The sequence below is a fragment of the Mustela nigripes genome, chromosome 1, assembly GCF_022355385.1.
Source record: "Mustela nigripes isolate SB6536 chromosome 1, MUSNIG.SB6536, whole genome shotgun sequence".
Taxonomy (NCBI): domain Eukaryota; kingdom Metazoa; phylum Chordata; class Mammalia; order Carnivora; family Mustelidae; genus Mustela; species Mustela nigripes.
In genome coordinates, this window is record NC_081557.1 from 21166874 (window position 1) to 21194404 (window position 27531).

A 27531-nucleotide genomic window follows, 5' to 3' on the forward strand; every position below is an offset into this window, starting at 1 on the left:
ATTTTGATAACTTTTGATGAAATATTTTCTTGAAGAAAGCTTTGGACTCAGCCACGGTCAGAGTGTGTGTGTGTGTGTGTGTGTGTGTTTAAAAATTTATTTATTTGAGAGAGTGAGAGTGTGTGCAATCAGGGTGAGGGGAGAGGCAGAGAGAGAATTTCAAGCAGACTCAGCATGTGTGAGCCCTGAGTGGGGTTTGATCCCATGACTCTGAGATCATGACCTGAGCCCGCTATCAAGAGTTGGACACAGGGTGCCTGGGTGGTTCAGTTGTTAAGCATCTGCATTTGGCTCAGGTCATGATTCCAGAGTCCTGATTTTGAGCCCCACATCAGGCTCCCTCTTCAACGGGAAGCCTCCTTCTCCCATTCCCACTCCCCCTGCTTGTACTCCCTCTCTTGCTGTCTCTCTCTCTCTCTCTCTGTCAAATAAATTAATTAATAAATCTTAAAAAAAAATAGTTGAACAAAGGACTGAGCCACCTAGGCACCCTGAACCATGTTTAGAGTTTAAAATTTTAAAGACATGTGTTTTATCATGAAGAAGAAACTGAAAAAATAATTATTGTATGCTGATCCATGATAGGTGGGAAAAAAAATCATAGAATTGGTTTAAAGTTGCATTTCAAGAGCATTCAATAATGTATGCAATAAATGTTTGACTTTTATTTAAATTATGAACCTAATTAAAAGTTAAAACTGAAAGGTGCTCAAATTTGTTTTAATTAAATTTTCATAATTTTAAAAATAGGAAACTCTTCAGAATCAAAAGGAAACATTAGCAAAGCAACACAAAGAAGCAATGGCAGCTTTTAAAAAGCAGGTAATTTTGTAAAGGTAGATAAACACCACGGTTTCAAATATTTATCCACCCCCCCCATTTGAATATTAGGCATACTCACTGAAGACAAAAAGAGTGTTAATGGAAGCAGGAGATAAAGTTATTTTGAATCACAAATAACATGTAGTAGAATGAGTGAGTTAAGGGGAGAAATTGGAAAAACTGTTTTCTTGAAGATGTATTTCCATCTGTTCTAAATAAATTAGGTTATTGATGTGTGCCTTCTTGTTCTTTCTCTTCCTTCTCCCCTTTCTCTCTTTGATTAGAGTATCCTAGGATCCTGCCTTTTCTGCTTTCCTCCTTTACCCAAGCCAGGAATAGAACACTGATGAAAAGCGGAGGTGAAAGGAGGGAGATGTGAAGGATGAGGAAATGTGACTGTCATGCGCTGAGGCCTTCATGAATTCTGTCAGCAGCTAAGAGCAGAGAAAGCGCACACACACACACACACACACACACACACACACGTATATAGAATTTAAAAAATGAATAACAACTCTTTCAGTTATTTTGAGTTCTAAAGCTCTTCTTTAGTCCCTCAAATTTCTCTTCAGTCCCTCATTAGAAACTGTAAGTGTAAGAAATTGGCTCATGAAAAATATTCTCAAGAAATTTTTTCCTTATAGTCATTCCAGCATCACCCTTTTTTTTTTCTTTTCTTTCCCTCTTTTTCTCCATACAAGTGTGTATATTTAGAAAGAAATGCATAGGGCCCCTGGGTGGCTCAGTGGGTTAAGCCTCTGCCTTAGGCTCAGGTCATGATCTCAGGGTCCTGGGATCGAGTCCTGCATTGGACTCTGCTCAGCGGAGAGCCTGCTTCCCCTCTCTCTCTGCTTGCCCCTCTGCCTACTTGTGATCTCTCTCTCTCTGTGTCAAATAGATAAGTAAAATCTTAAAAAAAAAAAAAAAAAGGAGAGAGAGAAATGCATAAAAAGAAATGCACCTATATAAGTTAAATCACTAGTTGGTTGAGGTTATTTGTAGTTCACAATATAGTGTGGATTTACTTAAGCAGATGATAAACTTTCTTCCTTTTAATATGAGATTAGCCTCAGACCTCAAAATTATGGGAATTTTAATTGAACACTAAGGAAGCAGAAGCCAAATATACCACATAGTATTCTCTAGGAGAGGGCAAGTCCATGTCTCTCTTGTCACAAGGGACTTTGGGCAAAACAAGAATATCTGGGTATCTAAAGGGTAATGGAGAAAGTGCTCTTGGGCTCTTCCCTACTCCCCCACCTTTGTTTGTTTCCTTTCCTCCCCTCCCCTCCTAACTCTTCTCCTTTTCCTGATTGTTGAATGTGAATTAGGGATGTGGTGAGAAGTTCCAAAGAAAAATTTGACTTCTTGACAATTTTACCCAGTATCCTTGTGTTTCTTAGACTATTTTATTAGTTTTCTTGGGCATGTTGACCCTAGTTACTGTCTTAAAATATCACTGTTTATTTATGAGTCAGCTACATGCATCTTTTAAAAAGATTTTAGAAAATACTGTCAATGCTAATACAAATGCTACTAATTGCATAAAAGTGTGCCTTCAGGAAATGTTATGTGTTATTAAAGAGTATTTGGCAAAATATTGAAACATTTAAGAAAAAAAACTTGTGGGAGGAAAGACTAAATTTTCAAGGATGATTGGTATCCCTAATCATGTGATTAAATTATTCATTTCTTTTGGTGACTAGCTTTTTTGCCCCCTTTCATACCTTTTGTTATTTTATTTTCTCAATATAAAGGTAGCACATTCACATTGTATTAAGTTCAAGTAGTACAGACATGTAAAATATTTTTACAGGGTCACTGACCAGTGTAAATCACTGCTAACAGTTTACTGACCTGTATTTTAATTTTTAAAATTGTTTATTAGTTGCAAATGAAGATGTGTGCCTTGGAAGAAGAAAAGGTATTTATTAATTTTTTAATAAGCTAAAGATTAGTTAAGTGCATTTAATTACCAATTGTTCACAATGAAAAGGAGGATTAGCACTAGATTAATGGAGCCTGTTAATTACTTAAAATCTTAGAAATTAAAAAGAGCCAAGGAAATCATGTTACCCCTGTCATTTTACAGTGGGTAATACTGAAACCTAACAAGATTAAAATGACTTGCTGAAGCTGAAGCTCTCATTCTAAAATGGCAAATTTGGGACTAGATCCCAGATCTCTTCAGCCCCCAAATTAATGTTTTTTCTATTCTACTGTAAAATTTCTATTGAGTATATTTTTAGTGCTTTTTCAGTATAACTACCTGTTTAAATAAACATTGAATGATTTGCATCTGGATGCAGACCAGTTGGAAAAGAAGATACAATTCTGAACTAGAAATTCACCTAGTAGTAAATATTTTCTCTAATTATTTAATAGTTAATACATGTTTTTATTGTATTAATGAATGTACTATTTACAAAGCCCTTTTAAATAATTATTTCATATCTTTATAAGACAAATATACTTGTAACTTATTAGAATATATTTATTCTAGCTATGTGAATTAGGTAATTAGATAATTATATAGTGTCCATAAACTCTCAGGAATGCTCTGTTGATAAAATGATTATTGTGCAGTAAAGCCTCTGTAAATACTATCATGCACTGAAGCCTCCATAAATCTTTGTTATAATATTATCATGATAAAATGATTTGTTATAATTTTCATTTCATGGTATGTGTCATCTTATAAAGGCCTTATCGTAAGTTTATATTTTGAAGTCATCAGGAATGTAAGTTGTGCAGATCCATGTTTAAAGCTGTGAAGTGTTAGTTTTAAAGTAGAGGTTTTGGTTTTTGAGCTTTTGTATTTTCCCTATTATAATATCATTTACATTGGAAAGTACTGAAGTATAGTTTTTTTTTTTACTTAAAGGGAAAATATCAACTTGCTACAGAAATAAAAGAAAAAGAAATAGAAGGATTGAAGGAAACACTAAAAGCATTACAGGTAAAGTAACTTAGTATTGCTTAAAAAAGTAATTTGGCATTTTAGCATTGTATTAGTAAAAAATGTCCACTAAACATGTACGTTAGCAAAACAAAGTTGACAAGCATTCATATATCATGTAACTTTGTAATTTTTTCTTGAAAGGCTTGAATTTCAAATTAGGATTTTTCTCTTATTTTATTTTATTTGTTTGTTTATTCATTTATTTAAGTTTTATTTTATTTTATTTTTTTCAGTGTTCCAAGATTCATTGTTCATGAACCACCCTCAGTGCTCTATGCAATATGTGCCCTCCTTAATACCCACCACCAGGCTCATCCAGCCCCCTACCACCGTCCCCTCCAAAACCCGCAGTTTGTTTCTCAGAGTCCAGTCTCTCGTGGTTTATCTCCCCCTCTGATTTCCCCCAACTCACTTCTCCTCTCCATCTCCCAATGTCCCCTGTGTTCTGCCTTATGCGCCACAAATATGTGAAACCATATGATAATTGACTCTCTCTGCTTGACTTATTTCACTCAGTATAATCTCCTCCAGCCCTGTCCATGTTGACACAAAAGTTGGGTATTCATCCTTTCTGATGGAGGTATAATACTTCATTGTATATATGGACCATATCTTCCTTATCCATTCATCTGTTGAAGGGCATCTTGGCTCTTTCCACAGTTTGGTGACTGTGGCCACTGCTGCTATGAACATTGGGGTACAGATGGCCCCTCTTTTCACTACATCTGTATCTTTGGGGTAAATACCCAGTAGACAGACACATGAAAAGATGTTCACCATCATTTCATCTTTCTTCCATTTGGCAGGTTATATGTTTCTAAGAATTTATCCATTTCTACCAGGTTAACCAATTTTTTGGTGTGTAGTTTTTCTTTTTATTTCTGAGGTATCCACTGTAATGTCTCCTTCCATTTCTGACATTACTGATTGGAATCTTCTTTCTCTTTGGTAGTCTAGTTAAGGGTTAGTAGATTTCATTTATTCTTTCAAAACATAACTCTTAGTTTTATTGATTTTTTTTCCTATTGTTTTTCTGTTTATTATTTATTTCTGTTCTATCTTTATTATTTCCTTTTGCTGATTTTTGTGTTAGCTTTTTCTCTTTTTTCCTACTTCTTTGAGATGTAAGATTAGATTGTTTATTTGCAATATGTCTTTTTAAAATGTAGGCATTAATCCTTATAAAATTACCCATCAATACTGCTTTTGCTGAATCCCAGAAGTTGTGTTACCTTGTGTTATTGTTTTTATGTGTCTAGAGATACTTTTAAAATTCCTTCTTTTTGGACACAGTGATTGTTCAAGAGTGGTGTTTAATTTCCAAATACTTGTGAATTTTCCTATTTTCTTATTGTTATTGATCCTTGTTTATTACACTGTAGGCAGAAAAGATACTTGGAATGATTTTGATCTTTTTAAATTTGTTAAGACTTATTTTGTGACCTAACATGATCCATCCTGGAGAATGTTTCATGTGTATTCTTCTGATGTAGGGTGAAGAGTTCTGTGTTTATCTGTTAGGTCCATTTGATCCATAGTGAGGTTTAAGTCAGCTGTTGCTTGATAGATTTTCTGTCTGGATGTTTTGTACATTATTATTAAGTGAGGCATTAATGTCTCTTACTGTTACTGTATTTCTGCCAATTTCTCTCTTCAGATCTCTTGATATTTGCTTTATATATTTAGGTGCTCTGATGTTGGGTGCTTATACAACTGTTATAGCTTCCTGTTGAACTGACTCCTTTGCATTATAACATGATCTTTTTTTTTTTTTTTTTTGGTCTCCACAGGCAGATTTTTGACCTGAAGTCTATTTTGTCTCATATAAGTATAGTCACTTGTGCTTTATTTTTAGTTACTATCTGGTATATCTCTTTCATCTCTGTACTTTCAGCCTATTTGTGTCCTTAAATATAAAGTGAGTCTCTTGTAGATAATATAATAGTCCCCCTTTATCAATGGGGAGTATGTTTCAAGATCCCCAGTGGATGCCTGAAACCATGGATCATACTGAACCCTAAATACACTGTTTTTTCCCTATACATAAGTACCTATGGTAAAGTAATTTGAGTACAGTAAGAGATTAACAATAATAACTAATAATAAAATAAAACAATTATAAACAATATATTGTAATAAATGTTATATGAATGTGATCTTTTTCTTTTTTTTCTCTCTTTCTTCAAATATTTTATTATACTAAACTCAACCTTCAGGTTACCTGGGTGGCTTAGTCAGCTAAGCATCCGACTTTTTGATTTTGGCTCAGGTCATGATCTCAGGGTCTTGAGATGGAGGCTCTGCATTCAGAAGGGAGTCTGCTTAAAGATTCTCTCCCCCCTCTCCCCTGTTCTCTTTCTCTCTCAAATAAATATTTTTTTAAAAAATAAAACTCACCCTTCTTCTTGTGATGGTGTGAGATGATAAAATGTATGTGATGAGATGAAGTGAGGTGAATGATGTGGTGTTAGATACATCAGAAGGAGAATCATTTGCTTCTGAATTGCATTTGACCATGGGTAATTGAAACCATGGAAAGTGAAACCACAGATAAGCAGGAACAGCTGTATATCACTTCATATTTTTTTTTCTTAATCCTGTCACTATGTCTTTTGGTTGGAAAGTTAAATACATTTATACGTAAAGTAATTATTGGTAGCTGTGGAATTACTGTTGTCATTTTGTAAATTGTTTTCTGTTCTGTGGTAATTTTGTGCATCACTTATCTGCCTTTGTTATTTGATGTTTTTGTAGTGATTTTCTTGATTTTTTTCTCTTTAGCTTTTGTATATGTATTATGAGTTTTTATCTTTACGGTTATCTGAAGTCTTGAATAAAATATCTTGTAGTTATAATAGTTTAAAGTTGACAGCAGCTTTAATTGCATACAAAAGCACTATAGTTTGCCCCCTCAACTTTGTGTTCTTATGGACAGTGTTTGCATCTTTTTATATTGTATATTCATTAATACATTTTTATTTCCTAATTTTTATATAAGGGTTAAAAGGAATTTATATACTACCGATTCAGTCTTGAATTTCTCTATATTTGTGTATACACTTTATAAATGAGTATTCTATTTTCATATGCTTTTTTCATTGCTGTTTGGAATGTTTTTGTTTCAATTTGAAGAATTGAACCTTAATTATTTTTTATAAGACAAGTCAAGTGGTAACTGATTCTGTTAGTTTTTGTTTGTTTGTTTGTCTTTCATTTTTTAAATGATAATTTTGTTAGGTATGATATTCTTGATTGGCAGATTTTTCTTTTGATACTTGGAATATATCGTCCCACTCTCTTCTGGCATGCAGCTTTCTGCTGAGAAGTCCACAGATAATCTTATTGGAGTTTCTTTAAATTTGGTGAATTGGATTTCTCTTGCTACTGTCAGAAGTCTCTTTTTTCCCCCTTGATTTGACAACTTGATTATAATGTGTCTTGGTGTATTCTTCTTTTGGTTCATTCTGTTTGTGGTCCTCTGAGTCTTATGAATCTGGATGTCCATTTCCCTCCCAAGATTTGGGAAGTTTTCAGCCATTATTTCTTTGAGTAAGCTTTCTTCTGTCTCTTTTATTTTTCTCCTTTGGGACTCTCATGATGCTTATATTGATTCCTTTGATGCTGTTTTATAAATTTTTTAGGTTTTCTTCACCCTCTTTCACTTGTTTTTCTTCTCTGATTGAATAGTTTCAAATGATCTGTCTTTGAGTTCACTGGTTCTTCTATTCAATTCAGTGTGGCCTTAAGGCTCTCTCTTACATTTTTTCAGTGCATTCACCACATTCTTCATCTCTACATTTTTTTTTTGTTGTTGTTCTTTAAAATAATTTCTCCATTAAAAAGGTACTCTTTCCCCTTGTAATCAGAGTATTTTGTAAGGAGATACTTTGAAATTATGTAAATATTCTGTTTCTCACCAAACTTTTCCTATATTCATTTATTTGTTTTTATCAGTATAGATTCATAGTTTTTTTAATGGATTAAAATCTGTGACTATCACTTATTTTGGTGCTCAAATTATCCTTGATTTGGCTGGTGAGAGTCCATAAAACTGATTACTGAGTCCTTTGGATACGTCTTCATTCTTTCAGCATTTTCCTGCTTTTAGAGGATAGCAAAATATTCCAGGATCATTTTGTGATTTACCTGTCCTTGCACTGGAATGAATCATTTCACCATGTTGCCCTGGTTCCTTTTAGTGGAAAATAGTATATAGAAGCAAAGATCTGGGCACTGTTGTACTCATTGCTATTGATACATCACTGCTCTCAGACTTTCTTGGTGGACAGAGATCTATGTATGTATTTACATACACAGAAATATAATTTAGATTTATGTTTATAATTTATAATGTTTATTTCTAACAACCTATATATAAAAAACCATGAAATGTATATAAAAAAACCATGAAATCACATTACTTCCAATTTTTATTTTTTAAAGACTATTTATTTATTTGACAGGGAAACAGAGCAAGAGAGGGAACACAGGCAGGGGGAGCAGGAGAGGGAGAAGCAGGCTCCTGCTCCATTGAGCATGAGCCTGATGCAGGGCTCAATCCCAGGACCCTGGGATCATGACCCAAGCCAAAGGCAGACACCCAGTGTCTGAGCCATCCATGCACCCCTACCTCCAATTTTAATATGAAACAGTGAGGTTATTAATTTTAGTTTATTTCCTTTCTGTGTTTATACATTTATTTCCTTTTACAGTGAGAAATGTGACATTCTTTATCCTTAATATATTTACTTCTATGATAAACTACCCTGTATACAACCAGTTTATCAATTTGCCATGACTTCCTTCCTAACATGGATGCCCTCTTTTCCGTGCTTGAACTCTGACACCATGAATTGGGTTGCCCTTTTTCAGGGTTGCCTCCTCACCTTACTCTACTTCTTTTTAAATTTTTTTTTTTTTAATTTCAGTATAGTTAACAGTGTTATATTAGTTTCAGGTGTACAGTGTGATTCAGCAATTCCATACATCGCTCAGTGCTCTTTATGACAGATGCTCTCCATAATCACTATCACTTACTTCACCCAGCTCCCCATCCACCTCCCATCTGGTAACCATCTGTTTATTCTCTATAGTTAAGAGTCTGTTTCATGGTTTGCCTACCTCTCTCTTTCTCTTTTTAAATTTTGCTCATTTATTTTGTTTCTTAAATTTCACATATTAAGTGAGATGATATAGTATTTGTCTTTCCCTGACTGATTTATTCTGCTTAGCATTATACACTCTAGTTCCAACTGTGTCATTGCAAATGGCAAGATTTCTTTTTTTTTATAGCAGAATAATATTCCATAGTATGTGGAATATTTGAGATCTGTCTATCTATTTGTCTATCTATAGATCTATCTATCTATCTCACATCTTCTTTATCCGTTCATCTATTGATGGGCATGGGCTGCTTCCATAGTTTGGTTATTGTAAATAATGCTGCTATAAACATAGGGATGCATGTATCCTTCTGAATTAGTGTTTTTGTATTTGGGGGGTAAATGCCCAGTAGTGTGATTGCTGGATCATACAGTTCTTTTTAATTTTTGAGGAAACTCCATACTGTTTTCCACAGTGGCTGTACCAGTTTGCATTCTCATCAACAGTGCATGAGTGCTCTCTTTTGTCCACATCTTCCCCAACATTTGTTGTTTCTTGTGTTTTTGATTTCAGACATTCTAACAAGTGTGAGGTGATATCTTCAGTGTAGTTTTGACTGGCCTTTCCCCCACAATGAGTGATGTGGAACATCTTTTCATGTATCTGTTGGCCATCTATATGTCATCTTTGGAGAAATGTCTTTCATGTCTTCTGCCTTTTTAAAAATTGGATTATTCATTTTGGGGGTGTTGAGTTTTATAAGTTCTTTATATGTTTTGGATACTAACCCTTTATTGCCTATGTCATTTGCAAATATCTTCTCCTATTCCATAAACTGCCTTTAAGTTTTGTTGATTGTTTCCTTTGCTGTGCAGAAGACTTTTATTTTGATGTAGTTTCAATAGTTTATTTTTCCTTTTATTTCCCTTGCCTTGGGGGACATATCTAGAAAAATACTGCCACAGCTCATGTCAGAGACATTACTGCCTATGGTCTAGTCTAGGGTTTTTATGATCTCAGGTCTCACATTATGTCTTTAATCCATTCTGAGTCTCTTTTTGTGTATGGTGTAAGAAAGTGGTCCAGTTTTCTCAATACCATTTGTTGAAGAGACTGTCAACAGTTGGATATTCTCTCCTGCTTTGTTGAAGATTAATTGACCATATAGTTGTGGGTTTATTTCTTGGTTTTTTTATTATTTTCCACTGATCTATGCGTCTATTTATGTGCCAGTACCATACTGTTTTCATTACTACAGCTTTGTAATATAACTTGAAGTCCAGAATTTTGTTGCCTCCAGCAATTTGCTTTTCCTTTTACAAAGTTGCTTTGGCTGTTCAGGGATTCAGGGTCTTTCGTGGTTCCATGCAGATTTTAGAATTGTTGGTTCTAGTTCTGTGAAAACTGCTGTTGGCATATGGATAGGGATTACATGAAATGTGTAGATTGTTTGGGGTAACACAAACATTTTAACAATATTTGTTCTTCCGATCCGTGTGCAGGGCAGGTCTTTCTATTTCTTTGTGTCACCTTCAATTCCATTCATCAGGTTTTTTTTTGTTTTGTTTTTGTTTTTAAGATTTATTTATTTATTTGTCAGAGAGAGAGAGAGAGAGAGAGATCACAAGTAGGCAGAGAGGCAGTCAGAAGCAGAGAGAGAAGCAGGATCTCTGCTGAGAAAGGAGCCCGATACAGAACTCAATCCCAGGACCCTAGGATCATGACCTGAGCTGAAGGCAGACGCTTAACTGACTGAACCACCCAGGCATCCCTCATCAGTGTTTTATAGTTTTCAGAGTATAAGTCTTTCATTTTTTGGGTTAGGTTTGTTCCTTGGTTTCTTATTTTTTGTGCAATTTTAAGTGGGATTGTTTTCTAGTTTCTCTTTCTGCTACTTCATTATGGGTGTATAGGAATGCAACAGATCTTTGCACATTGATTTTGTATCCTGCAACTTTATTGAATCCATTTATCAGTTTTAGTGGTTTTTGTGGAGTCTTTTAGGTTTTCTTTTTCTTTTCTTTAGTAATCTTTACTCCCAATATGGGGCTCGAACTTAAGACCCCGAGATCAAGAGTTTTCTAGCCCCCCAGGTTTAATACCATATTAATTAATATTAAATAGTATTATTTAATATAATATTGAATATTATTAATATTATATTAAATAATATATTATTTAAATAATCATATATAAATAATATATTGTTTAATATAATATTAATAATATTCAATATTATATTAAATAATAAATTATATATATTAAATAATATTAATGCCATATTAATACCATATTAATCTTCAAAAGTACCTTTCTCAGCTTCTCACTCCCACAGTCGATTTCCCTCCTTCTCATTGGGATCCTCTTTTCCTCATTCAGGCCTGATACCCTGTTCTGGAATGCTGCCACCCTGACCCTTTCCACCCTTCCCCATGGACACCTATCTTAGCCTACTCTGGCCTGTGGAGTTAGGACTGAATAGTTTAGGAAGGGGAAAAGATTAAATATTTTTAAACATAGTTTGGTGGACTTTATTCCCAAATAACATAAAACCAGTTAATAGAAAATTAATGGGAAAATAAGGCTTGCTGTAAAGAAATGCATTTCTTAGTCTGCTTTTTATAAAATATTTCACAAAGTAAGGGATACTATAATAGGAAGATATTTATACTTTTTCTTTGAAATAGTCTTCTATACTTAATAAATTAATTAGTGCCAGTATAGTTTTTTCCTGTGTCAGAGAGATGTTTTATACTATAATCTACTTCTGTGTAATTTTAGAATTAAAAAAATCATTATGTTTAATAGCCTCCATAAAAAGATTTCATGTCAGTCTAGTTGTATTACTTTGAAATTCTACTTATGTTTCATAGGAATGTCACTACGTGGTAGCTTTTTAAGTTGAGAAATGTTCTAGAGATGCTGATAAAATGTAGCTGTGAATCATGATTCAGAAATAATTAGATGCAGAGGTGTTAATGTTTGGAGAGCAAACAGTGACTTGAGAGAATTTTGGTAAATTTGCTTTAGATGTATTAGTTTTACCTGTGGCAAATGGTAGCTATGTTAGTGAAGGTTCTGCAGTGAAACAGAGCCGATGCACATTCTACTTTACTCATTCCACTGCCTCAAATGCTGATGTCATCCAGAAACACTCTCACAGACACACCAAGAAATAATGTTTAATCTGGGCATCTTTTGTTCCAGTCAAGTTGCCACATAAAATTAAATATTATAGGAGCAGATAATAAATTCAGGATTAGAGTGAAAGTGTTCTGAAGTTTGTTTTCCTCTTATTTTTCTAGATGACATCTGCTCTTTTACTTTTCTTTTGTCTGTATGCTTTGAAAAATACTCTGATCTCATACCAGCTCATGTCTTTCAGATGGGATCTATGTGCAAAGGACTTGCAAATATGTATCTCCAGCCCCAAATCCTGCCTGAATTTACATGAAATTTGATATATTCAAAACCAGGAACACGATTTTTTTGCTTTAAAAAATATCCGCCTCCTGAAAACTTCTTTGTTTTTTCTTCCCTCATTAGTTATGGCTTCCTTTTTTCATTTTGCACTTTTTTTCAGCATTCTTCTCAGACAATATCCAGAATCAGACAACATCTCACTACATTCATTATTAAAACCATCGTCCTCTTTCATCTGTATTAGGACAGTAGCTTATTAAGTGGTTTTCCTGCTTCCACCTGTGTTCTTTGTTAGTGTTAACAGAGTGACCTTTTAAAAAAGCACGTCAGGGGGCACCTGGGTGGCTCAGTGGGTTAGGCCGCAGCCTTCGGCTCAGGTCATGATCTCAGGGTCCTGGGATCGAGTCCCACATCGGTCTCTCTGCTCAGCGGGGAACCTGCTTCTCTCTCTCTCTCTCTGCCTGCCTCTCTGCCTACTTGTGATCTCTCTCCGTCAAATAAATGAATAAAATCTTAAAAAAAAAAAAAAAAGGCACGTCAGGCTACGTTATACTTGTACTTGGAACTTTTCAAAGTCTTCCTGTTTCAATGAGTGTAAAAACCTAACTCTGTATCATCATGCATTATAAGACCGACAATGATTTGCCCCACTTGCCTCCTCTTTTCTCTAAATTCCTCTATTGCTGTTCTTCCCTTTGCTTGTTCCCTTCCAGCCGCATTGGCTTTCCTGTTGTTCTTCTGTGTGTGTGTACACATTTAATTTTATTGTAGCAGAGCAACTTGTACACTTTTAACAGTTAAAACTGAGCTTCATCTTTCCTTTCCAGTGAAACAAAAAGAAATTTAAAAATAAACAGGAACAAAATTATAGTAGATAATGTCAATCCCAAATAAAATCCTACAGGTTCTGCTGATGCTCCCCTCAAGTGGTAGGACTCAAGTCATCATTAAGAGATAATTTTATTTTATTTTATCTTATCTTTTAGTCTATTTTTTTTATTATGTTAATCCCCATACAGTACATCATTAGTTTTTGATATAGTGTTCCATAATTCATTTACACCCCGTGCTCCATGCAATATGTGCCCTCCTTACTCCTCATCACTGGGCTAACCCATTCCCTCACCCCATCCCCTCTAAAACCCTGAGTTTGTTTCTCAGAATCCATAGTCTCTCATAATTATCTCCCCCTCTGTTAACTCTCCCCTTCATTTTTCCCTTTCTTCTATTGTCCTCCATGCTATTCCTTATGTTCCACAAATAAGTGAAACCATATGATAATTGTCTTTCTCTGCTTGACTTATTTCAATTTTATTTTCAAAGTGTCAACTTAAACTGCAGGATGTCGTTAAACATCACAATTAAACATTCCAAAGGAGAAGACATGTTGACAAAATGCCCTCTTAACCTACCTAAACATCTCAAACCTCCCTTTTGCTGATGTTACATTACCCCATTTTTTAAAGTTTTTTTTTTCTTTTTTTAAACAAAATAGACAGATACATGTTGATAAGTGCTAACGGTCCTATTCACGTACAGACACAATGTAATCTCTGAGTCCAATATACAAAGAAAGGAGGACAAAAAGCTAGAATTCTATGCACTGCTACACAGGGGCCTAGCCCCCTCCAGGTTCCAACAGACCTAAAGGAGTAGAAGATTTTTCTTTTTTCCCACAGAGCAAAGGGATGTTGATTCCGTAAAATTTTTGTTGTGACAGGAAGGAATAAAAATGAATTTGGAACAGAAAGGGGGAGAGATTCTTTTCCCAGTGTATTCTGCTCAAGATATCTCCCCTTCCCCCAATAAGCTGAGAACCATTTTATAAAGGGAGAGGAAAGAGGCTTCAAAAAACAGGGCAAATAAGCACAAAGGAGCTGGGTTGGGGATACTATAGTTTGCTCCCAGGGACTGAGAAAATTCAGAAAAGAAGGTTGGACTCCATCATAGTTTCATTAGTCCTCTCCTTTAACCTCTTCTTCTCCCTCCCCCCCATCATCATCTTCATCTTCTTCACTTTCTTCATCAATATCTTCCAATCCTTCTTTCTCCTCCTTCCCCTTCTTCATTATCCATATCAGGAACCCAGTAGTACTATAATGGATCTGGCCAAGTATCATCTTTAATGATGTCTCCAAACTCATGTGCACCTGCTTCAAAATGGTCAGTAGATCAGGTGAAGAAGCTCTCTGGTTCCTCATGCTGTGTCTTTCTGCTGGCTTTATTCTGTGTTTGACTTGAACATTTCATCAGATCCTTTCCGGATTTCAGTGGAATTTGAAGATGGATCACCATGCTCGTGTAGATGAAAGTCTTTGGAGAGAATTTTATTTTCAAAGTAAGGGTTTTCATCAAAATAAAAATCTATTCTGTAACCTGATTTTATATCTTTGAATTATGTCACTTCAACTCTTGTCAAATAATGCAATGCCTCTTCCTCCCCAAGCAGTACAGACACTTGTGGATCATTGACAGATGTTGTTACCCCCAAATTTGGCATTTTGGCAATCAATTTCAGTGCCTTTGAAAAAATGCTTGGAGTTTCTTATATTTCTGTTCTACTCAGAATTTCCTCACTGGCTTGTTCAGCAAATCTGTTTCATCTTGTACTTCTTCAGTATGTTCAGGTGCTTCTTGAAGCTTCTTGCTGTTCTGTGTCTCCCTTTGGCAAGTGGAGAGGGGTGATGTCTCCTCTGGCTTGGGGGCAGGAGGAAATCTCAGTTTCTTTGTTTGAGGCAGGATCAAAGACTGGTGTTTGGGGGTCATGCTGTGAGGATAGCCCACAGAACAAAGGGAGGCACAGGTCTGCAAAAAGCTCCAGTTACTCTTTCTTGTTATTCAGATGTTCTCTTACCTAGGGGCCTTTCCAGTAGCTAAAATTCTTTTCCTCACTCCTGTAGAATTTTGACTCAAAAGATGCCATCTCAGAAAGGATTTTCTTGGGCATCTTATGTAATCTCCTTCCTTGATTTATTTTTCTTTAGTACTTACTAATATTTAATATTTCATCTATCTTAACTTATTTATGTTGCTTGTTTTCTACAATCCCCAGAATTTAATCTGGACAGGATTTTTTTTTTTTTTTGGCTCAGTACTATACCCTCAATGTGTATGTTAGTGCTTTACTTATAGTATGTATTCATTATTTGTTCAAGAAATAAATCCCAAAAGACCTCTTTCACAAAAATGAAATAAAATTATCAGTTTATTCAAGGCAGTGTGCTAGATTGATTGCATAGGAAATGTAAAGTAACTATTCGTGCTTAAAATTTAGCAAACATAAACAGTGAACACTCATCCACAGTTTGTAGAGTTTAAGTTGGTCAGCCACTCTAAGGGACTGTGTAAGAATTGTTAAAAGTCTAGGAAAGGGAACAATTAAGAGGAATTCTACTTCTTGGAACTTATTCTGCTGAAATGAGTAATTATACTGCCTCCACTAGACAGAAAGCCACTAGCGGGCAGGGATTTGCTTAGTTCAGTGCTGTATCCGAGTCCTAAGGAAAGTGATTGGTATATAGTAATAGGTGCTCCATTAATATATCTTGAATAATTAATGAATATATTGTTTTGTTATATAGAAAAAAGTTATGGTAAATAACATCCTGAAAAAAATGTCCCAAGGAAAAAATAGTGTGTAGGAAATAAATACCACATTGTATAGCATATAATTTTAATATCAGGAGGAATTTGTAACAGATAAGTGCAGAATTATAATGAATTTTCTCTCTCTCTCTCTTTTTTTCAAGGTTTCTAAATATTCATTACAGAAGAAAGTCAGTGAAATGGTAAGGTGATCACAAAATACACACTCACTCTCCAGATTAGCACATAATGTAATGTGTGTAGTATCTTTGTCAATATAAATGTGGCATTTATATTTTAAAAAGTTGAGGGACGCCTGGGTGGCTCAGTTGGTTAAGCCTCTGCTTTCTGCTCAGGTCATGATATCAGGGTCCTGGGATAGAGCCCCACATCCGGGCTCTCTGCTCAGCGGGGAACCTGCTTCTCTTTCTCTCTCTCTGCCTGCCTCTCTGCCTACTTATGATCTCCCTCTGTCAAATAAATAAATAAAATCTTGAAAAAAAAATTGAAACTGGGTATTAATATTCCCTTTAAAGGACTGACTTACAATGTTAAAATGTTAAATATAGCTTAAATGAATTTACTTCACAAATTTATTCCTGGATTATATAGTTTTTACATATTATAAAATAAATTTAACCTAGTTCCCAGATTATTGATATCTTATTTTAATATTAAAGAATAAGGAAATAACAACAAAACCTATTATTTTATTATCTTTTCTAGGTATTTATGCAAGCATGCAGTTATTAGTGATTACCTAAAAAATGAAAATAAAATGAAGTGACATTTGAATATGACACTTGGGATAGGGTATTCATTCTTTATCATTCAACAAGTGTTTCTTGCGCCTTCCTCTTCTATGGTATATTAAAATTTAATATTTAAATTTTTACAGCATAGTATTTTATGGAATATTTATTTTGATCTTCTCTCTTCCTGTCCCTATTTGATTCAGAAGGATTTATTTCCCTGTATTTTTGATTGAGCAAAATTCTCCCATATCCACTTAAATCTTCTGAGGGCTTTTTGGGTGGACTTAGACTATTTCAATCTTCCTTCTTTGGAGCAGACTGTAAGAGAAGTAAAAGTAATTTTTGAGTGAAGTTTATATATTGTAGGTATAGGAAGTAAGAAAGGAGAGATCACTTTTTATTAAATACCGAAAAATAAAGTAACTGTTTTGCTTCGTGAAATTGTTTTTGATGTTTTAGAAAATAAAAGGGCCTTTAAAAGATCGCTAAGCTTGATTGAATAAAAGATGTGAAAATTCTGTCACTATTCAACTGGAAAGAATAAAGATAATATTGTCAGACTATTTTAAACTATGATTTTAATTAAGAAGCTGAAAAACTAGATTCTGGTTTAGCTTTAAGTACCGTGACATTTGTACTGAGAGTCATCTTCAACGCTACAGTGGTTTTACACAAAATATAGTGAAATTGAATAATGTGCCCTCTGACCTGGGAGATAAGGCTACAAGTTAAAGATCAAAGGCAACATAAAATGTGCTTTATTTTATTCTACTTTAAAATTTCATGAAACAGATACTTATAGTCTTAGAAAAAATGGAAAAAGTTTTTAGTCACTTCTGAGTATTTTGTTAATGTGAATGACCACCTCTTAAGAACTTTCTAAAATGATATTTGTGTTATAGTGACAATATTTTTCTCTAACAATTCAGAGCATTAACTTTTGCATTAAATAATTTTATATATTGATATGTATAATTAAGATTTTATGCCCATTCTGACAGAATATTAAATGTATTTTAGATAATTAAGATTTAAAAGTAATCTTTTTTCTAAACATTCTTACATTATTCTTTTTACATTATTCTTATATAATTCAGATGACCTTTATTCAAAGTACTGTATTCAGTAATTTAATGTTATTTTATTCAAATCATTTTTCTTTTATGTAACTTAACTCTATAGGCAAGATAGGAAAAAAAAATGGTTACTTACATCAAGGCAGGATTTTGGGAAGCAACTGATAAAGTTAAGCGCCCCCCCCAATTTTTCAAAAACAGTATTAAGAAATTGTAAAGAAGTTCATGATCTCCTATAGGTGAACCTTTAAATACTAGTAAATTTCTTTCTTTTGGGAATTCAGTAAGCTGATTTTTGTGTAGAGTTGGTAATATGTACATAGGTAAATTAACACAGTATGAATTAAAAGATTCACCTATCTCTGAGAGTACTCTAACTTTCTTTTGAACACAATCAAATAATTAACTATTAATTGTGATTTGGTGATTGATGAAAATCTTTCCTGTTGTGTTCTTATCGTTACCATAGTAGGTGACTATGTTTTGTAATGAGTAGCTGATAAGACTGACTAAATGAAGTAAAAACATATCCAACCAGCTCTTAGTTGTATTTTATTTTTTTTATATATCACTTTCCTCTAAAGAAAAGACTTAAAAGAGGGATTTATTTTTCTTTATTAAATTAAAGTTGGAATACTGAAGGTTTCATATAATTTAAAATTACATTTTTCTCTTTCATTGAATTTTTTTAGAATAATGACATGTATGAGAACAGTCTTCATAATTATTAAATATAATTTGTATCTGTACACACAAGAATACTGGTGTAACTTTAAGTTAGTTTAAGTATTATGTACCTTATCTTTGTGACTAAAAAAGGTGAAAATACCCTAAGAAAGATGCCATAGGTTTCTTAAAAAGTGAGTTTTATAGCCCCATTGATATATTTTGGGGTTATATTGAAGAAATTTAAAGGTAATTTGCAAAATAGATTTGACGAATGTATGAAATTTCTTTTTGAGTTTTTATCTTTTTCACTAAAATTTAATGAATTATTTTAAGGGAAATTCATTTTATTCCTGAAGGTTTTCAAATTGGTATCCATAGGAAATAAGGGGGAAATGAGCAGCTGTGCCTTTTATTAGTAAACGTAGTTGTAAAAAGTTGTGTGTAAATATTATTTTTAAGTTATTCCTATTTTAAATGTTTCAAAGCTTTAAAATAATCTTTTAGACCACACATATGCAGACAAATATACATGTAGACTTTAATCTTAATTATGCTGTCTTTTCCTCTATACTGTCTTTTCCTCTAATCTTGCTTTTCATAGATTGTTAAAAAAATTTTTTTTAAAAGATTTTATTTATTTATTTGACAGACAGCGATCACAAGTAGGCAGAGAGGCAGGCAGAGAGAGAAGAGGAAGCAGGCTCCCTACTGAGCAGAGAGCCTGATGCATGGCTTGATCCCAGGACCCTGAGATCATGATGTGGGGCTCAATCCCTGGACCCTGGGATCATGACCTGAGCCCAAGGCAGAGGCTTTAATCCACTCAGCCACCAGGTGCCCATGTTTGTTAAAATTTAAGTTTGCATTTGGAAAGCAGTGAATCCTGATATTATCTGTGGACAGAGTCTTTGCATGTAATAGTAAAATGTGTAAAAGAAGAAAATAGCAGGGCACCTGGGTGGCTCAGTGGGTCAAGCCTCTGCCTTCAGCTCAGGTCATGATCTTAGGGTCCTGAGATTGAGCCCCACATCAGGCTCTCTGCTCGGCAGAGAGCTTCTCTCTCTACCTGCCTCTCTGCCTGCCTGTGATCAATCTCTCTGTCAAATAAATAAAATCTTAAAAAAAAAAAAAAAAGAAAATAGCTTGAATCAATTCATAGAGGTAAAAAGAACAAAAACAGTAGGTACTTAGCTATTTTTTAGTCTTCTTAATAAAATTATCTTTACTATGATATAATATGTAATGTTAAAGTTTTAATAACAATGCCATAAAGTGGGCGCCTAGGTGGCTCAGTGGGTTAAAGCCTCTGCCTTCGGCTCAGGGTACTGAGATCGAGCCCCTCATTGGGCTCTCTGCTCAGCAGGGAGCCTGCTTTCTCCTCTCTCTCTGCTTGCCTCTCTGCCTACTTGTGATTTCTGTCTGTCAAATAAATAAATAAAATCTTAAAAAAAAAAAAACAATGCCATAAAGTTACTTATATTATTATTTAAAATGTTCTTGGGTTTCTCAGACAAGTGATACCAATCTGTTTTTCTCATTGCTTCCCAAAGAATTTAAGCTATTTGCTGACATGCAATTAGCAGCAAACTTGACAACTAGCCTCTTCATCTCTTTATGAGAACTAAGTCAGAGCAGCCAAGTAGATTCATGTACAAACAGTCCCATATGAGCCTGTATGGGCTAATGAGCTATGAGTGCCTATGTAATTTGAAAGTCTTTATAATATCATGGTCATTGACTAGGTTTATGTATTTGAAAATCAGATTATGTCATGCAAACAAATAACTTCAACTTAATTGAATTAACTTTGACTTTAAGCAAAGGATGTTGAAAAGGAGTATATCACAATATATTTTAATTTGTATAGAGCTCTATGTATGTAGAGAAAACCAATTAAATCACTTTAATCTTTGCTGCGGTTTTAGTTATCAGGATTATTCATCTTTACAGGCATTGACAGCCTATTATATTTATCATTTTTTAATTTTTTTTCATTTATTTATTTTCAGCATAACAGTATCATTATTTTTTCAATTTTTTAACTGAAAGGTTAAGGAAGCTTATATTAATGTGTAGTGGACAATATTCTCATAAAGGTCACATTAAAAATTGATTTAAGCTGAAAAATTGAAAAATTCCTTGACCACAATGCTATGAAACTAGAAGTCAACCACAAGAAAAAATCTGAAGACCACAAATATATGGATGTTGAATACCATGGTACTAAATAATGAATGGGCCAACCAGGAAATAAAAGAAGAAATAAAGTATGTGGGGACAAATGAAAAGGAAAACACAACAGTCTAAAAGCTTTGAGTGCAGCAAAAGCAGTTCTAACAGGGAAGTATTTAGCAATGTAGGACTATTAAGAAAAATCTCTAACAACCTGACCTTAAACCTAAAGGAGCTAGAAAAAGAACAACAACAAAACCTAAAACCAGCAGAGTGAAGGAAAAAAATAAAGATGAGAGTAGAAATAAATGATCTGGAATCTAAAAAAAAAAAAAAACCCACATGATAGGATAGGTCAATGAAACCAGGAACTGATTCTGTGAAAAAAAAATCAATAAAGTTGATACACCTCTATCTAGACTTATCAAGAAAAAAAAAAGACAAAAGGACTCAAATAAAATCACAATTGACAGAAGAGAAATAAAACCAATACCACAGAAATACAATTAGAATATTAGGAAGAACTATATGCCAACAAATTGTACAAAATAGAAAACATGGATAAATTCCTAGAAACATATAACCTACTAAAACTAAAGCAGGAAGAAATAGAAAATTTGAATAGACTGATCACCAGCAAAGAAACTGAATAAGTAATGAAAAAACTCCCCCAAAGCTAAAGTCCAGCACCAACTGGCTTCACAGGCAAATTCTACGAAACATTTAAAGAAGAGTTAACGCCTATTCTTCTCACACTATTACAAGAAAGAAGAAAAGAAGGAAAACTTTCAAATTCATTCTGTGAGGCCAGGATTATCCTGATACCAAAACCGGATAAAGACACCACTAAAAAAGAGAATGACTAGCTAGTATCCCTGATGGATATAGATGCAAAATGTCCTTAATAAGTTACTAGCGAACCAAAATCAACAATACATTAAAAATAAAAAAAGAAAAATCATTCAGTATGATCAAGTGGGATTTATTTCAGGGATGCAAGGATGGTTCAGTATTTACAAATCAATGAACAACATGATTCATCACATCAATAAGAGAAAAGTAAGGACCATATGGTCATTTCAGTAGATGCAGAAAAAGCATTTGACAAAGTACAATAACCACTCATGATTAAAAAAAAAAAAAAAAGGCCTCTTAACAAAGTAGGCTTAAAGGGAACATACCTCAACATACAGTAAAGGAGTTCTATGAAAAACCCACAGCTAACATCATCCTCAATGGGGAAAAACAGAGCTTTTCCCCTAATGTCAGTAACTAGGAGATCCACTCTCACCACTTTTCTTCAAAGTATTACTGGAAGTACTAGCCACAGCAATTAGATAACAAAATGAAATAAAAGGCATCCAAAGTGGTAAGGAAGAATTACTTCTTCCTTTACTTCTTATTTTAATTATTTGTAGATGATATGATACTATGTAATGAAAACCTGAAAGATTCAACCAAGGAGTACTAGACTGTATAAACTAATTCAGTAAAGTTACAAGATACAAAAATGAATGTACAGAATTGGTTGAAGTTCTGTGTACCAATAATGAAGCAGCAGAAAGAGAAATTAAGAAAGCAATCCCATTTACAGTTGCATGAAAAGTAATGAGATGCCTAGGAATAAACCTAACCAAAAAGGTGAAAGACTTATTCTCTGAAAACTATGAAACACTGATGAATGAAATTGAAGGTGACACAAAGAAATAGAAAGACATGCCCCTGCTCATGGATTCGAAGAACAAATATTGTTAAAATGTTTGTGCTACCCCAAGCAATCTACGCATTTAATGCAATCCCTATCCATATGCCAACAGCAGTTTTCACAGAACTAGAACCAACAATTCTAAAATCTGCATGGAGCCACGAAAGACCCGGAATCCCTGAACAGCCAAAGCAACTTTGTAAAAGGAAAAGCAAATTGCTGGAGGCAACACAATTCTGGACTTCAAGTTATATTACAAAGCTGTAGTAATGAAAACAGTATGGTACCGGCACATAAATAGACACATAGATCAGTGGAAAATAATAAAAAACCAAGAAATAAACCCACAACTATATGGTCAATTAATCTTCAACAAAGCAGGAGAGAATATCCAACTGTTGACAGTCTCTTCAACAAATGGTATTGAGAAAACCGGACCACTTTCTTACACCATACACAAGAAGAGACTCAGAATGGATTAATGGAAGCAGCCCATGTCCATTGATAGATGAATGGATAAAGAAGATGTGAGATATATATCAGATATTCCAGATACTATGGAAAATTATTCAGCCATAAAAAGAATGAAACCTTGCCATTTGCAATGACATAGATGGAACTAGAAGGTATAATGTTAAACAAAGATAAGTCAACCAGAGAAAGACAAATACTGTATCATCTCACACATATGTGGAATTTAAGAAAACAAATGAGTAAAGTTTAAAAAGAGACAAACCAAGGAACAGACTTTTAAATATGGAGAATTGTTGGTTACCAGAGGGAAGATGGGTGGGGGGATGAGTGAGATAGGTGATGAGGATTAAGGAGTGTACTTGTCATGATGAGCATCAGATGATGTGTGGAATTGTTGAAGCACTATATTATTGTACATCTGAAACTAATATTAGACTGTATGTTAGCTAATTGGAATAAAAATAAAAACTTAAAAATCCTTGGATTCAAGTAATGCCTTTAGACTAATTTTTGTGAAATTGTGTTAGGTTTCTACACTTCTGCTGAAAGAAGGTATAATCCTCTAGATTAAAGAATTAAGTGGCATTTTAGAGGAATGGAATATGGTTCTTTATTTTTCATTGTTATGGAAAATTGTGACTACCCAGACAGATAGAAGATCTTCATTGTAAGTACACTTGTCAGCTTGTTTGTGTTTATAACTGTTACATGATTAATTCAAATGACTAAGTAGTGAATTTGAAAAGCCCATAGAAGTATATGAGAAACTTTGAATTCATCCATTATGATCATTACTAACGATATTTTCAGTTTGCTTAAAATCATTAAAAAGTATCTTTGAAAAAGTTAAGAATGTCGGGGTGCCTGAGTGGCTCAGTCATTAAGCGTCTGACTTTGGCTTAGGTGATGATCCTGTGTCCTGGGATGGAGCCTTATGTCAGGCTCCCTGCTCCACAGGAAGCCTGCTTTTCCCTCTCCCACTCCCTCTACTTATGTTCCCTTTCTCTGTCAAATAAATAAATCTTTTTTTTTTTTTTTTAAGTCTCATCACTCTGGATAGGACCACTACTGAACTTATTTAGTTTTATAGTCATTTTGCTCAAGTTTCAAATTCCAAAAAGGTAGAAATCAGTTGATTTATTTTGAGTAATACACCCTTCACTTGACTAAGGGAGAATAAAGCGTGTGAATTTCAATTCTACTAGATTGTAATGAGGAAGAACTACTTCAAATAAATATTTGAAATTGTGATAATATTGGATAAGGGAAACAGATACAGGCCAGGTAAATCTAATAAATTTACGCTGCTGCCACTCCACAGGACAACAGTTCATTCAGGAAACAATTACTGAGTGCTCATCACTGGTACTGAAGCATGTGGCAAAAATGAATGAAAGGTTTTGAAACCAATCAGTGATTCTACCAATGTGATGTCAAGATCAAAACCTTTAAAAAAATGTTATTGAAAAATGCCATTGGTATTTTGATCCAGATAGCATTGAAAATATAGATTGCACTGGGCAATGCAGACATTTTAACAATGTTTCTTTTCCGATCCATGAGTATAGAATGTTCTTCCATCTTTTTGTGTCTTCAATTTCTTTTCATGAGTGTTCTGTAGTTCCTAGAGTATAGGTCCTTTACCTCTTCAGTTAGGTTTATTCCAAAGTATCTTATGATTTTTTAATTTTTTTTTAAAGATTTTATTTATTTATTTGACAGAGAGAAATCACAAGCAGGCAGAGAGGCAGGCAGAGAGAGAGAGAGGAGGAAGCAGGCTCCCCGCTGAGCAAAGAGCCCGACGCGGGACTCGATCTCAGGACCCCGAGATCATGACCTGAGCTGAAGGCAGCGGCTTAACCCACTGAGCCACCCAGGCGCCCTTATGATTTTTTAAAAAAGATTTTTTAAAATTTATTTATTTGGGGCGCCTGGGTGGCTCAGTGGTTTAGGCCTCTGCCTTCGGCTCAGGTCATGATCTCAGGATCCTGGGATAGAGCCCCACATAGGGCTCTCTGCTCAGCAGGGAGCCTGCTTCCCCCCTCTCTCTTTGCCTGCCTTCTGCCTACTTGTGATCTCTGTCTATCAAATAAATAAATAAAAATCTTTTAAAAAAATTATTTATTTGACAAAGAGAGACGCAGGAAGAGAGGGAACACAGGCAGGGGAAGTGGGAGAGGGAGAAAACGACTCCCTGCTCAGCAGGGAGCCCCGATGAGGGGCTCAATCCCAGGATCCTGGGATCATGACTTGAGCTGAAGGCAGATGCCTAATGACTGAGCCACTCAGGTGCCCCTATCTTATGATTTTTGGTGCTATTGTAAATGGAATCAATTCTCTAATTTCTCTTTGTACTGTTACATTGTTAGTGTTTAAGAAAGCAACTGGTTTCTGTGCATTGATTTTGTATCCTGCCATATTACTAAATTGCTGTATGAGTTCTAGGAATTTGGGGGTGGGGTTTTTGGGTTTTCCACATAAAGTATCATGTCATCTGCAAAGAAAGAAAGTTCGACTTCTTTGTCTGTTTGAATACCTTTTATTTCTTTTTGTTGTCCGATTGGTGTTGCTAGGACTTCTTGTACTATGCTGAAAAATAGTGGTGAGAGTGGGCATCCTTGCTGTATTCCTGATCATAAGGGAAAGCCTCTCAGCTTCTCCCCATTGAGAATGATCTGCTGTGGGTTTTTCATAGATGAATTTTATGAAATTGAGGAATGCTTTTCAAAGTGCTAGAACAAACCATCCTGAAATTTGTATGGAACCAGAAAAGACCCCAAATCACCAAGGAAATATTGAAAAAGAAAAACAGATCTGGGGGCATCACGTTGTTTGATTCCAAGCTATATTACAAAGCCGTGATCACCAAGATAGCACAGTACTGACCCCCAAAACACAATGGAACAGAAGAAAGAGACCAGATATGGATCATCAACTTTATAGTCAAGTAATCTTTGAGAAAGCAGGAAAAAATACTCAATGGAAGAAAAATAGTCTCTTCCAAAAATGGTGCTGGGAAAATTGGACAGAAAATATATACAGAAGAATGAAATTCTACCATTCTCTTACACCATACACAAAGATAAACTCCATATGGATGAAAGACCTCAGTGTGAGACAGGAATCCATCAAAATCCTAGAGGAGAACATAGGCAGTAACCTCTTTGACATTGGCCACAGAAACTTCTTTCAAGACATGTTTCCAAAGGCAAGGGAAACAAAAGTGAAAGTGAACTTTTGGGACTTCATTAAGATAAAAAGCTTCTACAAAGCAAAGGAGATAGTCAATAAAACAAAGAGGCAACCCATGGAATGGGAGAAGATATTCGCAAATGACACTATGGAAAAAGGGCTGGTATACAAGATCTGTAAGAACTTCTCAATCTCAAAACCCAAAAACCAAATAATCCAGTGAAGAAATGGACAGAAGGCATGAACAGATACTTCTCAAAAGAAGGCATTCAAATGGCTAACAGACATGAAAAAATGTTCATCATCATTAGCCATCAGGGAGATTCATATCAAAACCACATTGAGATAACACCTTATATCAGTTAGAATGACAAAAATTGACAAGGCAAGAAACAACAAATGTTGGAGAGGTTGTGAAGGAAACCCTCTCACACTGTTGGTGGGAATGCAAGTCAGTACAGCCACTTTGGAAAACAGTGTGGAAATTCCTCAAAAAATTAAAAAGAGAGCTACCCTATGACCCAGCAATTGCACTACTAGGTATTTATCCCAAAGATACAGAAGTAGTGAAAAGAAGGACCATATGCACCCCAGTATTCATAACAGCAATGCCCACAATAGCCAAACTGTGGAAAGAGCCGAGATGCCCTTCAACAGATGAATGGATAAAGAAAATGTGGTCCATATATACAATGGAATATTTCTCAGCCATCAGAAAGGATGAATACCCAACTTTTGCATCAACATGAATGGGACTGGAGGAGATTATGCTAAGTGAAATAAGTGAAGCAGAGAAAGACAATTATCATATGGTTTCACTTATTTGTGAACATAAGGAATAGCATGGAGAACATTAGGAGAAGGAAGGGAAAAATGAAGGGGGATTCAGAGGGGGACAAACGAAGAGACTATGGACTCTGAGAAACAAACTGAGGGTTTTAAAGAGGAGGAGCATGGCAGGTGAAGCATGGGGAAATGGGTTAGCCTAGTGATGGGTATTAAGGAGGGCATCTGTTGCATGAGCACTTGGTGTTATGCAAACAGTGAATCGTGGAATACTACATCCGAAACTAACAATGTACTGTATGGTGACTAACAAAATTTGAAAAAATAAAAAAATAAAAAATTGATTTTATTAACAATATTTTTTAAAATTTAAAGTCCTATTTCTAAGTATGACAAAACAAGCTGCTTTAGCCAAAAGTAGTGAAGGCCCATATTAAAATATATGTTGGGTCTAATTTTCACCAATTACGTTTCTCAACCTAAGTAGACTTTCTACTATACTGTATTGCCTCTCAATCTCTGATAGGTATTATTCTCATAATTCAATTTTTTAATGCAACAAAAAGGTGCTGTGCTTATTAAAATCAGAAAAATTACTTGAGTTTTGGGGTGCCTGGGTGGCTCAGTTGTTAAGCGTCTGCCTTTAGCTCAGGTCATGTTCATTGAACCCTGCATCAAGCTCCTTGCTCAGCGGGAAGCCAGCTTCTCCCTCTCCCACTGCCCCTGCTTGTGTTCCCTCTCGTTGTCTCTCTCTCCATCAAATAATTTTTAAAAATCTTAAAAAAAAAAGAAAAATTACTAGAGTTT

The 27531-nt window shown here is 34.7% G+C and overlaps 1 protein-coding gene and 1 pseudogene across 1 annotated transcript in view; one reads left to right on the plus strand and one right to left on the minus strand.

Annotated features, from left to right (window-relative positions):
• Positions 1-27531, plus strand: part of CCDC73 (coiled-coil domain containing 73) — a 170139-nt gene that overhangs the window by 83713 nt on the left and 58895 nt on the right. The window contains exons 4-7 of the mRNA XM_059406402.1: positions 751-822; positions 2711-2746; positions 3707-3781; positions 16060-16098. Of these exons, the coding sequence (XP_059262385.1) occupies positions 751-822; positions 2711-2746; positions 3707-3781; positions 16060-16098 (222 nt within the window). The remainder of the gene's footprint in view (positions 1-750; positions 823-2710; positions 2747-3706; positions 3782-16059; positions 16099-27531) is intronic.
• On the minus strand, positions 14266-15076 carry LOC132010688 (protein SET-like; annotated as a pseudogene).